We start from the raw sequence: 16328 nt of genomic DNA on the forward strand, positions 1-16328 counted from the left end.
GAGGGCACGGCGAAGATGGACGCGCTGTCTTTGTTTGCGAACATTTTTTTTTAATGGAATAGGTGGTAAATGAGCAAACGTATATGGGCAGACGTGCTCCATCGTAGGCCGTATCATCACTTACCATCAGGCGAGATAGAGGCCAAACGTCGACCCGTTTAATGTAAAAAAAAAAAAAACACCTGATGGTAAGCAATCGCCGCTGCCCATAGACACTTGAAACACCAGAGGCGTTACAAGTGCGATGCCGGCCTTTTAAAAAGGAATACGCTCTTTTCTTGAAGGTTTGAAGGTCGTATCGGTTCGGAAATACCACCGACGACAGCTCATTCCACAGTTTTGCTGTGCGAGGCAGAAAGTTTCGCGAGAAGCGCACAGTTGTGGCCTGCCAACCATCTATATGATGGGGATGGAAGTGCTGTCTTGTAGGTCGATGGCGAAACAAAGCGACAGGTATAAGACCAAACAATTCCTTAGAGCACTCCATTTTATAAAGAAACGTTGATGATCGTTTTAATCGTGAAAGTGTGGAGCTACGGACTACCTAGCGGGTTTACCGGGGCTCCGGCTCGAAAAGCAGGAGTAGGAACGGGGTGGTTTTTAGTCAGTAAGAGTCTGACTCACCCTCTCGCCTCGCCCAAGGCGAGAGAATTCATTGGATGACTTTCAACCCTTAAAAAACCATGAAAGTGTGGGAGAGTCATGTTTCGGCGCGAATGCGCCGGCTCGACTGAAGTGATACCACGGTCGAGCAGAAAACCGACGTGAAATAACGCTTGCGTTATGTGAGTGAGGTTACCGGAGGCCTAATTACGCCCGTCCCGGATTCCTCAACAACCCTTAAATTCCTAACCCCCAAAAGGCCGGCAACGCACTTGTAACGCCTCTGGTGCAGTCATGTGTGCAGTACATACATAATAATTTGATTGTTTGATATCAATTTGATTGCGAAACCTGTTGTCTTGACAGCCAACAATTGATAATTAGGATATAAGCCAAGAGTAAATGTGTCATCCACAGGTGATGCTGTCTCGTGCCTAAACGGAGAATAGGGATGATGATAGGGTATGAAAATTTATAAATTTATATTTAAATCGTTTTACAAACAAGGTTTTTGCGTAGACGATTCTGAAAAAAAAAAACAAAGAAAGAATGCGTTGTTTCACGTCGGTTTTCAGTGAGGCCGTGGTTTCCTTCCGATCGAGCCGGCCCAGCAGTGCCGGCCTTATAAGCAGAAGGGTTTATAGATACTTTTGAGCGGCAGAAGCTTTAAACTAGGAAAGATCTATATATTATTAAATATCAAAAACATATCAACATACCGGAATAAACAACAAACAAAATACTCTACCACAAAAAACCGTACCTAACAATCACAAATTACCAAAAGTAAAAAAACCGTAAACAACTGAACGAAAAACCGTAAACTTTCAAACTTGTACAACACTAAACGTCAAACCGCCATATTGGTTTAACTGTCATCTGTCAACTGTCAACTGTCAGTGTCACTGTCAATGCGATGAACAACGCGCGTTCGGATACAGAGAGCGATAGTGCGTCAAGTTCTGAAGAAGACGTCGATTCAGGGATTGCTGAAGTTGCTGAGACGCGGAAAGAAATTGACTGCATGGATCTTTCGGAGTTCTTTGGGTACTGGTAAGTCTATTTTTCTATTATTTACTTTGTTACAGTTTTGTGTTGCTACTGGGCCCTTTGCGGATTTCACAAAACTTTTAAAATATGATCTAACAAATATTTTCGATGCAAACAAGGTGAATGTATTCGCAGTAATATATAATAAAGTAAAAGCATTTACCTATTTCAAATTATTCACGAACAGACACTTTTGAAAAACTACAACTCTAATTGCCCGTCGTATTCATTCGCTACTTTTCATCACTTCATAGGTATCTAATCATTTAAAAAATCATGTCAATCCATAGCTCTGTTTTAAAAGACATTCAAACAGATCTACCAGTTTTCCCATTTAGGGCGCTTTCCACCAGAGATGTGCTTACGCTACGTTGCTATGGATGCGTTTGGCTTCCACCAATCATATTCATTGGTACACATAGCTTAGCACTGGTGGAAACGGACTCTGCTAAGCTATGTATGGCTTCCCTACTATCGATAAATCGCATATTCGAGCTGCGCATTCTCCTCGCACAACTACATAGCTTAGTATCAGTGGAAACGGTCACATAGTTTCACAGTTTAGCTATTGCATCTTCGTAGCATAGTTACATAGCACATCTCTGGTGGAAAATCACCCTTATAGTTTTATGATGTCAAGACATTTGTCTCTGACATGGCATTGATGAAACTCTTTGTTGATTGAATTATTCTTACAGTTTTAGTTCTCACCTGTCATACCGAATGCGTAGGTGGCGCTAGTATTAGGATTATAAGTATATAAAATATTTTATTTTCATTTAATACAAATAATTATTATGATAAGATAAGACTCACTAAACTACTTTCCAAATAGCGCCTGTTTTCTTTTAATTGAGATAAATAAAACCATTTATTTCAATTAGGTCTCCGGTAACCTCACTCAGAGGATAAAACACAATGTAAGCGTTGTTTCACGCCCATGTCCTGTGAGGCCGTGATATACTGGTCGAGCCGATACAGCAAAGCAGTGCCGAAGCATAGCTCTCCCACACTTACATTACAAACGCCTAACTGTTTACATGTGTCTATTTTCATTGTTACGGCTTTTTGTTGCTATCATATTTGTTGTAGGCGCTACAAAATATTACAGTACTTGTTTTAAAAACATTTTAAATTATATATAGTTTAATTAGTAACCGTAGCTTTGTATTTTTATCTAATTTTATTGATTTATTTTAAGACCAGTATGACTATGAAGAGTTGGGTATTACTTAGATAATATATATAGACAAATATTTTGTATTATTTTAACCGCTACCGAACCGCTAAGTAATAGCATTTCTTGCCAGAGGTTTTGTTTCATGGGGGTTATACACCTCTCACTCCCAGGCGAGTGCTTAAACACTAACCTAGATAAACCTGGTGGGGGGTAACGTTAAAAAAATACAAACAACTAGCAAAAGTGTATAAAATCGAATTTATTTACAAATTACAGTTAATTTTTAAATGACTTATGCCCGAATACTCAATCGCTATTCAATTTTAAATTGTACTTAAATATCGTGCTATCTCTGTCATTTTATAAAGAATTGATAGTGACAGAACTACATTTGAGAGCGTCTTAAAATTGAATAGCGTTTGAGTATTCGGGCATTAGGACCTTACCTTATTTTATATTAATACACCACTGTTGGACGACCAGAATGTCCGCGGTTATGTAAAACTTGGTTTAGTTAAGGCAACCCTTTTATTAAGGAGGCAAATTCATCCAATAATTTCTCCCGCCTTGGACGAGGTGAGAGAGAGCGTCAGACCTTTACTGACTAAAAACAACCCCGTTCCTTCTCCTGCTTTTCGAAGAGGAGCCCCTGTAACCCGGCGATGGGGTTTCTTGCTCGTTCTTCTCCATTCGAAGCTACACTTTGGAACGAGCGCCTAGTTTTACTAACAAACAAACTGACGGACAACTCAATTTAACGTTTCAAAAAGTGTCAAAGAATTAATTGAAATAAATGTTTTCATTTTGACTTTAAAAGACAGTCCACAACCTCGGGTACCGAGTCAACTCTAATCTTTTTTTATTGGTAAGTAATGAATTGCGCTATAATCGAATAACCATGGTGTTTTAATAATAATATGTATAAGGCCCTAACCTTAGTGATACCTTCAATGATGATGATGATGATGATTATAATTCCGATGCTGATAGCTGAAAACAAAACAAAAAATAGTTAATAGTAATGGTAGGTATATTTTATACTACTTTAAAAAAAAAAGAGAGTTTAAGTCAGTTTTTTTAAACGTAACTTATGGACCAATTATTATGTTATCGGCTTACTCACGTAACTGTTTGACGAGGAACTCGACTAGTTTCAAGCCATACTAGAGGCTCATATTCATGAGCAGCATTCCGCGACACACGACGCGGCGATTGTCGCGCTGCTACTGACTAACTAGTCGAGTTCCTCGTCAAACAATTACGTGACTAAGCCGATAACATAATAATTAATTTAGTATCTCTCACGAAAGTTACAATAAAACCTAGGATATGTTGAAGTTGGACTACTAACGGCGCATTCCAATAAACTACGGATCGTTAAATTTGCTTACGAGCCGTCGAATTTTGACACATTTTGTATGGAGCTTATGTCAAAATTCTACGGCTCGTAAGCAAATTTAACGATCCGTAGTTTATTGGAATGCGCCGTAAGACTGTTATCACTATCACACGCTATTGACATTTGCTTATATATACTTTATCCCAATTATTTTTAAATTTTTTGACATATTATAAAATTTTGTGCGCTTTTCGAAGCAAAACATAGCAGGATCTATTCATGTATAGCAGCATACCCTACAACTTATAATGTACCCTAAATAAATACTTTGACTTTGACTTGACTTTGGTTACTAGAAAAAAAAAAATACTTACAAAAAGCAAATCAACGTGCGTCAAAATTTATGCCATCTACAACGTGGACACCGCCTCCGTAATCACCATCCACGATATGGACACTGCTATCCCCATCCACGAAGTTGACTCCCCCCCCATATTGTCCATCGACTACATGGACTCCTCCCCCATAATCGCCATCGACTACATGAACGGCACTGCCATCTCCATCGACAAAATTCACTCCTCCACCGTATTGGCCATCGACTACATGAACACTACTCCCATCGCCATCGACAAAATTGACTCCGCCGCCGTATTGGCCATCGACCACATGAACGGCACTCCCATCGCCATCCACGAAGTTCACTCCTCCACCGTATTGACCGTCAACCACGTGTACCCCTCCTCCATATTGTCCGTCAACTACGTGGACTCCCCCTCCATAATCTCCGTCGACTATGTGGACACCACCACCTCCTTCCACGTAGTCAGTCACCTGGAATAGGGAGATTAAGACTGTGGTTTATTTAGAGGCGGAATCTGAGGAATATCGTGGTGGCCCGGAGGTTTCTGAAACACCAGAGGCGTTACAAGTGCTTTGCCGGCCTTTTGGGGGTTAGGAATTTAAGGGCTGTTTGGGAATCGGGGATTGGGAAGATTGGGAAAACTTGCTCAATGCGGGTTGGGGATTTGGAAATAATTACAAATTATAAGCCCAGGTGTCTAAATAATCTTAGAAAGTATGTACAAGTCGGAAAAAGTCACATTGGTACTTTGCCGTTGATAGTTTTCTTGCACGAGAAGCGGGCGTCTTATACTTTCGGGCTTCCACAACATTCCTCTTTGACCTCTACGGCTTTTGGTCATCAGTGGCTAAGTATAGGCTGTTGATATGATGGCTCAGTTGTGGTTTATACCTAGATAGCGCCCTAGGCAAGCACCTCGCCTCTATGTTTTTTTAGCACCGCTTTCACTCTATGGGCGTACGGTAAGCGCGTCTCACGGCGCGGCGCCCCTCTATAACCTGCCAGCAGTTGTCTAGTTTGTCTTAGCTAGGCTCTGGCTCTATACAGGAGTAGGAACGGGGTGGTGTTTAGTCAGTAAGAGTCTGACACTCACTCTCGCCTCACTGAAGGCGGGAGAAGTCATAGAATGATTTATCACCACTCAAAAAAAAATACAAAAAGTTATAGGTATTCATAGTGGTATCTCTCGAGCTCACGTCACAAAGATATATATCATACGTGTTAATGACCGCATCTTCGATAAAATAGAGAGTTCTAATACGAGAAGTTTTTTTATAATTTATTTTTATGGTATAAGCCGATAAACGAGCAGACGGATCACCTGATAGTAAGCAATCGCCGCCGCCCATGGACACTTGAAATACCAGAAGCGTTACAAGTGCGTTGCCAGCCTTTTGAGGGTTACAAATTTGAAGGTTGTTATGGAATCGGATATTGAAAGGTTAATTGTGCCTTCGGTAACCTCACTCACACAACGAAACACAACGCAAGCGTTGTTTCACGTCGGTTTTCTGTGAGGCCGAGGTATCACTCCGGTCAAGCCGGCCCATTCGTGCCAAAGCATGGCTCTTCCACACTTATGCTTAAAAACCTTAAAAATACTCCAAAACAAACTACTTACATGAACACTACCATCGCCACCAACAAAATGCACTCTCTCATCGCTCATTTTGTCTATTCAATACAATGAATTAACAATATTAATTTTAAAACAATAATTTTCCTCAAGTGAGACGAGGTTGTCACTCAAATAGCATTATCAAAGTAAGCAAACGTTATGATAGTGTTATCTACAGATATATTGGTAATCAGTACCTGTAGATAAGTTATTTGTTGGTTTACAATACTTATATCGTCACGCCTTTAATCCCCGAACGGGGTAGGCAGAGGTCCGGAGCTGCGGACTACCTAGCGGGTTTACCGGGGCTCCGACTCGAAAAGCAGGAGTAGGAACGGGGTGGTTTTTAGTCAGTAAGAGTCTGACACTCCCTCTCGCCTTGCCCAAGGCGGGAGAAGTCATTGGATGATTTTCCCCTCATTAAAAAAAATTACAGGTGTACAATTGTACATTATGACACGTATTGCCACTGTACAATGTACACCCACATTTCATAATTTATGTTATAAGGTCCATGTTATAGGTGGTGTGAGTCTATTGCCACATACTGGGCACAATTCCAGACTCCGTGCTACTACTGAGAAATTTTCGAAAATCCGAAAGAAAAACACCCAGTAATACTTTGCCCGACCCGGGAATCGAACCCGAGACCTCTTGTTCGGCAGTCGCACTTGCGACCACTCGACCAACGAGGCAGTCTAGTTACAAAAGATATGGCTTCGTTACAAAGCGTACAATTTAGTATAACAATAGCTACTGTCTCTGTACTGAATCTAGCTTTGTTTATTTATCCTGTATACTAAATGTGACGACACACTTTCAGAGAAATAGACAAGTACTCGTATTTAATCTGTTTATCATAAGTGTCTTCAAACAATTACCTATGAAGTAAGCAGTAAGTAATCGTCCAATGCTACATTACTGCGTAGAAAGTAATTTTATTAGTCATTGCAATATGTCTTTGTAGTTATTTGTTAGGGCCTATGCACACCACGTATTTTAAACGCGATTCCAAAACGCGTGTCGCTGGCGCGTTTTGCTCCTGAGCAGTTTGTTGTCGTTTGTATCGATACAAACGCGTGGCACACGCGCGTTTGCATCGCGTCTGTATCGCTACACACGCGCGTTTGCATCGCGTCTGTATCGCTACACACGCGCGTTTGCATCGCGTCTGTATCGCTACACAAGCGCATCAGGTGTGCAAAGGTCTACAGGCTGCGTCTAACTTGCGTGCGTAACGCGTCTGTATCGCTACAAACGCGCGTCGACGGCGCGTTTAAAATACGTGGTGTGCATAGGCCCTTAAAGGGGTAAAAGAAGATTAGTTCACAAATAAAGAAAATAATATATTTATTTATTTTTATGAAACGACAAACCCTTTGTCCGCAGCTTCGGTTGGGAGCAAATTTCCAAATAAACTAAATGTTTTTTTTTATGGAACACGGGCAGACGTATCACCTGATGGTAAGCAATCGCCGCCGCCTATGGACACTTGAAACACCAGAGGCGTTACAAGTGCGTTGCCGGCTTTTTGGGGGTTAGAAATTTAAGGGTTGTTGTTCGGGGATTGGGAAGGGGGACTTGGGATGTAGGTACAGGTATCGGTAAACCGGATATCTTTTATACCTAAAGATTATTTCCACATTGAACACAAAATTTTATGTGTTAGACATGAATAGTCCGCCTGCCAATTCTTAACTTTTTTCCTTGAAATTTTAGAAATGCTGCATACTAACTTCCACCCCGTTTTAGGGAAGTGAGGATTAGAAAGAGACAAAAACGATCCTTATGTCACTCTCCGTCTCTTCAACTATCTCCACTGAAAAGATCACGTCAATTCGTTGCTCCGCTTTGCCATGGAAGACGGACAAACAAACAGACAACAAAGTGTGGGAGAGCCATGCTTCGGCACTGCTGGGCCGGCTCGACCGAAGTGATACCACGGCCGAGTTGTACACCGACGTGAAACTACCACAGGAGGGCGAATCCTTCCCTAATCGATAAAACAGGAAATAATATGTACAAAGAAAGTTTATGTCAGGAGATTTATTTAAAATGTTATATGTATATTAAAATTAATCAGTAGATAATATTAATAAGTATTTATCCTAATAGATTCTGTACCTGCAACAAAGAAAATTATGTAAATTAATTTTATTTTGACTGCCTCGTTGGTCGAGTGATTGCAATTACGACTGCCGGTCAAGGGGTCTCAGGTATACCTAACAATAGGCATAATTACATGGGACTTATATCAGAAATGGTATGTGGCGACACTCTGACAAGTGACGAGTGACAGATGACAGAAGTCGCACATAGACTATCGACGAGCAAATCAACGGATGACGTCTTAATCCTACATTGCACATAATATGAAGTTTGCATGTGAATAAGCATGGATAGAAAATCCCAACGAACAACAGTTGGGCGGAAAGCCCGCCAGGCACGATCACCTTGGCTTGGTCAGAGGATCCTCCTGTTCTTAGGCAACTTTTCTCTCTGTTCCCTAAAGTGGCATTACATGTCGTTATGTGTACCTCTGCCTACCCCTTCGGTATCTAGTTTCTACAAATAAAATATTGAAATAACGTGATATCTAAATATAGTTTTAATCTCAAGACTAAGACCTATTCATAATAATTCTTATAATTATCTTTTATCATGAATTTCAATGAATTTACCTGTTTGATAATAAAATAACAATAATTACTAATTATGATTTGTCGTCTAAGAAATCATGTGATGATTACGTGGCTAAATTATAATAACATCACATATTATCAAAGTCAAAGTCAAAGTCAAAATCATTTATTTCAAATAGACCAGGAAGGCACTTTTGAACGTCAAAGCAAATATAATAATATTAATAACGTCTGTCTGTCGGTCAGTCCTCTAGTGAAGCTATTTGCTCGTTCCAAAGTGTAGATTCCTATGGAGAAGAACGAGCAAGAAACTCCATAGGTTACTCTTTTTCAATCAGATTTACAATACATTTCTTGGTTACATTGTTTCGATTACTTCAACTATGTGAGAACAATGTAAAACTAATATACAGTCCAAGCGACAGAAAAAGAAAATAACCTAGAGGACAATAAAAAATAATGCAGTCCGGAGCTGACCAGTCCCAGTTGACAGCGCCCGTTCACGAACATGACACGTACACCAGCACCGCCCAACTCAACCATGTTGCACCCGGGAATCGAGCGATCCAATGCCCGTGCCACCGCCAATGAGACATTTGAGTGAGCATGACAACTCCAAGCTGACATAAATGCATTCTACTAGTCTAATTTGATTTCAGTTAATTACAGGGCTCTCACATTTACAATAATTGTATAACGTACAGAACACATCGAAATAACATGGTTATATTACTACATTTTTTTCGTTCTCCTGTGGAGCCGGACCAGCTTGCCTCCAAGCATATCGCGCCTGTAATCCCCGAAGGCGTAGACAGAGGTAAAATAGAATTTAACACACACACAACGTCACGCCTTTTTATCTCCGTAGGGGTATGCAGAGATGCAGATTACAGATCACATGAAAACATTTGAGAACACCGAAAAAAGCTCAGTTATACTTTGCTCGACCAGGGAATCGAACCCGATACCCCTTGTTCGACAGTCGCACTTGCGACCACTTGACCAGACGAGCGAGTCACGATTTAAATAAATCCGTATTTTATGACACAGGCCCGCCACAACCTCCCAAAACAGCCGGAACTTTTGTTTACCAGGATCTACAGTAAATACAACCATGGTACTTGAATGACTGTCTTCGATCACGCAATAAATTAAATACAGCGCCGGCTCAACCGGAGTGATACCACGGCCTCACAGAAAGCCGACGTGAACAACGCTTGCGTTGTGTTTCGTTGTATGAGTAAGGTTATCAGAGAATCCGAATTTACCGATTCCCCGTTTCCTCAACCACTATTAAATTCTTAACCCTCTTTCCGGCAACGCACTTGTAACACGTCTAGTGTTTCGGAAATCCATGGGTGGCGGCGATTGCTTACCAGGTGATACGTCAGCTAATTTACCGGCTTATACCATAAAAAAAATCAGAAGATATTGTTAGAAAAATACTTACTAAAATTAAATTCATCAACCAACAATGTTGACCCCACTTGAGTCATCGTTGTCAACAACAGTGACCCCACCGCCTAACATAACAGCGCCGTCGACAACAGTGCCCCCGTTGTCGACAATATTGACTGCACCCCCGAACATGACGGCACCATCAATGACATTGACCCCACCGCTGACTAACTGGACCCCACCGCCACCGTCAACTACGTTGACTCCACTGTTGTCTCCGTCGGTAACCTGAACAATTAATACATAAATAATAATTGTTTATATTTTTGTAATAATTATCGTAAGACATACTAAATTACATCATTCATAATCACGGTTTACTCACGTAAATTAATGGACAAAACGTCTACTAGTTTCGAGTAACAAAGGAACTCAAAGCTTGGCGCGCTTCGCTTCAAGCTTCCTTGTGCAAACTGCTAGGGAGTGGAACTTCTTGCCGGAGTCTGTGTTTCCTGATGGGTGTAACCTGGGTGTCTTCAAGGCCCGAGTGAATAGGTTGCTTATGGGCAGACGTGCTCCATCGTAGGCCGCATCATCACTTACCATCAGGCGAGATAGCAGCCAAACGTCGGCCCATTAAATGTAAAAAAAAAAACGACAGCGACTTCGGCGACGTCGCGCTGCCTACCGGTAAGACTGTGCGTAAGTGCTGGGGGCGTTGCGCACCCATCTACGCGCGCTGCTCATGATTAAGAGTCCTTCTGTCACTCGAAACTAGCAGAACTTTCATCCATTCATGTATTAGATAGAGTAAACCGGGATTGTTAGTTAAAATCGAATTATTAAATTTGACCCAAACAAACATACGGGACAAACTAAATAAAACCTTTTTATTAATATAATAGTAATAACTACTAACCTGGACACCGCTCATTTTGTTGATGTAGGTATTTCTTTAACTCACAAAAAAAAACAAATGACAATCCGACCTCGTTTGCTTCGCACACTGGCTAAAATACCTATAAATATATGTTGGTATGATTATCTACTTAAAGTACATTATATTTTATCTGTCTTACAATCTATATACACACCATTTTTTGGAAATACGATAAGAAATGCTGCGATTTCCTGTGATTTTTTTTGTCAATGTGAAACAATTCAAAGTGTGCTCACTCGAGATCGCTCGAAACACCAGAGGCGTTACAAGTGCGTTGCCGGCCTTTTGGAGGTAGGGAATTTAAGGGTTGTTTGTAAATTGGTCACTGGCTGGGATTAGGGAGGGGGGGGGGATAATTGGGCCGGAAACCTCACTACAACAAAAACAACGCAAGCGGTTTTCAAGCCAGTTTTCTGTGAGACCATAATATTCATGTAAAATTATTGTACGTATTACTATAATGTTCTCTGTTTGGGATATCTCCAAATCCAAACTTACATCCATATACTGCGAAAAATACATCCACTCATCCCTATATCCACCAAAGATGCCCAGTAGGGCTGACGCCTGATCCGGAGCTGCGGACTACCTAGCGGGTTTACCGGGGCTCCAGCTTGAAAAGCAGGAGTAGAAACGGGGTGGTTTTAAGTCAGTAAGAGTCTGACACTCCCTCTCACCTCGCTCAAAGCGGGAGAAGTCATTGGGTGATTTAAAAAAGCCATTCATACATTCTCACATAGCATTTATAATATTAGTAGAATAACTTATTATATTATCATGCTTTAAGACTCGGAAGCGGAGATCAGGTAATGTAAGAGCCTGGCCGCACAGCGAAATAAAATTCACCCTTTTTTGCATCACATTATGACTATGGCGTCCAAATATGAAATGAGACTTTTCCACCAGAGATGTGCTATGCTACGTTGCTGTGGATGCGTTTGGCTTCCACCAATCATTTATTCATTGGTACACGTAACTTAGCACTGGTGGAAACGGAGACAGCTAAGATATTACGTTTTTATATGGAAAGTTGCGAGCTATAGATGGCTTCCTAACTATCGATACACCGCAAACGATAAGCAGCTGGAGTGCCAGCTGCGTATCGTTTCTCGCACAGCTACTTCTTCGGACATCTTCATAGTGCATCTTACTTGCACCGCTACATAGCTTAGGATCAGTGGAAACGGGATAGTTTCACAGTCATTATATCCTCGCAGCATAGCTACATAGCACATCTCTGGTGGAAAAGCATCCTTAGTCGGCGCATACGTCAGCCGCAAGAGTTGATGACAATAAAATAAAATAAAATAAACAGCAATTATGTATTGATCAGGAGATTTATTTATTTTCCATTAAAATTAATCAGTAGATAATATTAATACAGTAATTATCCTAATAGATTAGATACCTGCAACAAAAAAAAATGTGAATTAGATATCAGCTAGCACTTTTTAATACGTGATGTTAATTTTTTGACATGAGCAGATGGCGACACCATCGGTTTATATCTATAACCTTTTTTAAAAACAACCGATGGTGTTGCCCTACACTAGGTATTCTTCTGTGTCGTGGGTGCGTTTACAAACATACAAGTTCACATACACATGACACCCAGACCCAAAACAACAATTTGTGGATCACACAAAGAGTTGTTCCGTGCGGTAATCGAATTTATTTATAACCTATCGCATTTATAACTTATCTATACACTTCCTATCATACTTTAGCTTATCATAATCATGATAACCCCGTTTCCATTTACTGTGGAACTCAAACCTCTTTTAATACAACGAAAAAACAACTTAATAATATTATAAATGGGAAAATTTATATGTATGTTTGTTACTCAATCACGTCAAAACGGCTGAAGATATCGGGATGCCGGAACTGCGGACTACCTAGCGGGTTTACCGGGGCTCCGGCTTTTTATCCTATGGGAACGTGGACAAAGTCAGGTGTAGATTATGGCGTGCAGTTCGCGGGCAGAAGACCAAGTCTATTAGAAAGATAAAAACAAATACTTACTAAAACTTAATAATTCAACCGACAATGTTGACCCCGCTACCGTCATCACCAGCAAATTGGACCCCACTGTCATTGTCAGCAAATTGCACGCCGCCGCTGTTGTCAGCAAATTGGACGCCGCCGCTATTGTCAGCAAATTGGACGCCGCCGCTGTTGTCAGCAAATTGGACGCCGCCGCTGTTGTCAGCAAACTGGACGCCTCCGTCACCGTCAACAACGTTGACTCCACCGTTGTCATCGTCAACAATCTGGAAAATGTGTTAAATAATTAAATGTTATCGCCCCGGCTTCGCATGGATGCAATGGTGATATATTAGCATACATATAAACCTTCCTCCTGAATCACTCTATCTATTAAAAAAACCGCAACAAAATCCGTTGCGTAGTTTTAAAGATTTAAGCATACAAAGGGACATAGGGACAAAGAAAGCAACTTTGTTTTATACTATGTAGTGAAGACGCAATTGAGTAGACAGCTGAGTTTGTTAAAGTCGTAGTAGCCTCAAAATTTAAAAGAGAATCGCGAAAATGAGCATGTTGACCAACAAATTGACTGGACGGTTGGCGCGTCGGTCGGTAACGTGAGTTGCATGCAAAAGAGATCGGTCTATTTAAAATAAATAATTTTGACTTTAACACAAAATAAAATAATAAACACATACCTGAACGCCACTCATATTGAGAAGTTTATTTTTTATTTTACAAAAAAAAAACAAATGACAATTCCGTCTTCGTTTGCTCAACACACTGACTAAAATACCTGGCTTTGTATGATAATCTACACATATGTACTTAAAGTATATTATAGCTTTTACCTGCGGTTTTGCCCGCGGAAATTTTGACTTAAAAATTATGGAATGCTCCATACTCAAGCTTCCTTGTGCGAACTGCTATGGAGTGGAATTCTTTGCCGGAGTTTGTTTCCTGATGGGTATAACCTGGGTGTCTTCAAAGCCCGAGTGAATAGGTTGCTTATGGGCAGACGTGCTCCATCGTAGGCCGCATCATCACTTACCATCAGAAGTAGAAAAAAAAACCAAATACTTCATATTCCCCCCAGATTTTAGACAAATGAGAAGTTAGATGTCACCCCATTCCTTAAGCTATCTCCATTAAAAAAATCACGTTTTCTTTCTTTTCTCACGGAAACAAATACTTTTGAAGATATATCGACTTGAAATCTCGCATGACGTCACTTCTAGGTACGTTTTATACTTAGAAATGACGTATTCACTCCCACTCCTAAACTTTGATTTGTTTTATCTAAGTATTGTTATCTTATATGACAAAATAAAAAAATACGTGTTTAATATATTTTCATTACCTAACTGACGGACTAAATAGATTTTTGATTTTCATACCCCGTCATCAACCCTATTCATCGCTCCGTTTTGCCGTGATAAACGGACAAATAAACAGACGGACACATTTTCGCATTTATTATATAAGTACGGTTGATTATCTACACATAAAGTACATTACAGTAATCTGTCTCACAATCTATATACAGGTAGAACGTATTTGGAAAATGATAAGAAATTTTGCGATTTTATTTTTGAGTCATAGAGATACTAGTTTTGGGCTACGGTTTTATCAATGTGTTTTAAGTGTGGGAGAGCCATGCTTCGCCACGAATGGACCGGCTCGACCGGAGTGATACAACGGCCGAGCAGAAAACTGACGGAAAACTGACGCTTGCGTTGTGTGAATGAGGTTAGCGGAGGCCCAAATTACTCCTTTCCCAATTGCCGATCTCCAACAACCCTTAAATTCCTAAACACCAAAAGGCCCTTTTGGTGTTTAGGACGTCCATGGGTAAAGTAAACCAAAGCTCAGTAGTTTTGTTCAAACAAACAGTTTACATTATAAACTCTCTTTATAATATTTATTCAGGGGCGTACCTAACGCCGTATCTATCATACCAATTATACGGGGCCCCCGGTCCCCGGGTGTCAGGGGCATAGCTAGCGCCGTATTTGTTTTATCAATTATACGGGCACCCCGGACCACGGAGGTCTCAACGTTCGTAAGCAAAAAATAAATACTTACCTACCAATTTATTATATGACATTTCAGAAATTACAAAAGTAAAATAATCAATTCCATTTTTCTGCCTAAAGCATGCGTTTAAAACTTGGGCAGCAACTTTAGAAAAAATAACATTTATTTATCTTTTAACATTACATCTATCTTTATAGGCACACCTAATACGATAAATAAATATCATAATCAGGGACTCGCTGTTATAGCATTGGTAATTATCCTCTTTGAGGCTTAAGAAACAGGATGAGAAAAGTCATTCGATGATTCCCCCAAACTCCAAAGTCAAAGGCAAAATTATTTATTTCAAGTAGACCAGGAAGGCACTTTTGAACGTCATAGCAAATATTAAAAATGTCGGTCAGTCCTCTAGTTGCTCTATTTGCTCGTTCCAAAGTGTAGATTCCTATGGAGAAGAACGAGCAAGAAACTCCATAGGTCTCTCTTTTCCAATCAGATTCACGATACAATACTGGGTTACATAGTGTATATTACTTCTTGAAGGGTAGATTAATACCTATGTACATACTAGATACATAACCTCACATTTTTCTTTGGGGGGGGGGCAAAAAAAGACGCTAACAAATATTTTTTTATACGGGGCGACGCCAAGGTAAATACTCTATGCCACTGTATTAATTCTAGATAAATTAAAGCTGAGATTAGGATTAGTGCCTATAGATAATATTAATTAATAAATAAACAGTACACTTTACCTGTTGATAAAATGGTTTTGCGTTTGATATCATTGGTTTTTTTTTCAGGAACGTTATAGATTACATATTATATAATACTAGCTTCTACCTGCGTCTTCGGTCGCGTTCCCGTGTAATAAAAATGGCGTCTTCTCCTATGTTCCCGTGAGATAACAAGTAGCCTATGTATTATTCCAGAGCATAATCTACCTCTTAACTAAAAATCACGGTATACTCACGTAAAATTAATGGAGAAAAGGTTTACCAACTAATTGATCTGCGCGTACTATACAGTATGGAGATCACTCATATTATTTAAATGAAAATGAAAGTAGTACTCGTCCACAGAAGCATAATACAACTAAATATTTCAACGGAATTTCCAAACCAAATAAATAATTAAATAAATCAAGTATTAAATTCTGTGTGAACAG

The 16328-nt window shown here is 40.1% G+C and overlaps 4 protein-coding genes and 3 long non-coding RNA genes across 14 annotated transcripts in view; 3 read left to right on the forward strand and 4 right to left on the reverse strand.

Annotated features, from left to right (window-relative positions):
* The window catches only part of LOC126912297 (uncharacterized), a 126150-nt gene extending 111969 nt beyond the window's left edge, over window positions 1–14181 (reverse strand). Inside the window, exon 1 of the long non-coding RNA XR_007706928.1 lies at window positions 14098–14181. This is a non-coding gene — a long non-coding RNA (uncharacterized LOC126912297). The remainder of the gene's footprint in view (window positions 1–14097) is intronic.
* LOC118278720 (alpha-centractin) overlaps window positions 1–16328 on the forward strand; it is an 800945-nt gene that overhangs the window by 459103 nt on the left and 325514 nt on the right. The window lies entirely within an intron of this gene.
* The window catches only part of LOC118278399 (uncharacterized), a 136103-nt gene that overhangs the window by 103571 nt on the left and 16204 nt on the right, over window positions 1–16328 (forward strand). The window lies entirely within an intron of this gene.
* The window catches only part of LOC118279032 (synaptic vesicular amine transporter), a 418685-nt gene that overhangs the window by 76843 nt on the left and 325514 nt on the right, over window positions 1–16328 (forward strand). The gene's annotated exons all lie outside the window — the stretch shown is intronic.
* On the reverse strand, window positions 3073–6325 carry LOC118279024 (uncharacterized). Its single transcript, XM_050703804.1, has 3 exons — window positions 6158–6325; window positions 4547–5006; window positions 3073–3823 (listed from the first exon to the last, which is right to left on the reverse strand). Exons 1-2 carry the CDS (start codon window positions 6203–6205, stop codon window positions 4557–4559), a joined length of 498 nt encoding a protein of 165 aa, XP_050559761.1. The 5' UTR covers window positions 6206–6325; the 3' UTR covers window positions 3073–3823; window positions 4547–4556.
* LOC126912265 (uncharacterized) lies at window positions 8209–11307 on the reverse strand. The gene is made up of 4 exons (XR_007706880.1): window positions 11289–11307; window positions 11114–11213; window positions 10247–10482; window positions 8209–8278 (listed from the first exon to the last, which is right to left on the reverse strand). It is a non-coding gene; the product is annotated as an uncharacterized LOC126912265 (long non-coding RNA).
* Window positions 12453–13963, reverse strand: LOC126912266 (uncharacterized). Its single transcript, XR_007706881.1, has 3 exons — window positions 13822–13963; window positions 13160–13407; window positions 12453–12542 (listed from the first exon to the last, which is right to left on the reverse strand). It is a non-coding gene; the product is annotated as an uncharacterized LOC126912266 (long non-coding RNA).

The sequence above is a fragment of the Spodoptera frugiperda genome, chromosome 24 (assembly GCF_023101765.2).
Source record: "Spodoptera frugiperda isolate SF20-4 chromosome 24, AGI-APGP_CSIRO_Sfru_2.0, whole genome shotgun sequence".
Lineage (NCBI taxonomy): Eukaryota > Metazoa > Arthropoda > Insecta > Lepidoptera > Noctuidae > Spodoptera > Spodoptera frugiperda.

What these genes read in the sequence shown, in the direction of transcription:
- LOC118279024 (XM_050703804.1), bottom strand. Translation starts at nt 6,205, where the DNA reads ATGAGCGATGAGAGAGTGCATTTTGTTGGTGGCGATGGTAGTGTTCAT. An exon ending in GTGGCGATGGTAGTGTTCAT is followed by an intron (nt 5,007 to 6,157) that starts GTAAGTAGTTTG and finishes TCCCTATTCCAG; the next exon opens with GTGACTGACTACGTGGAAGG.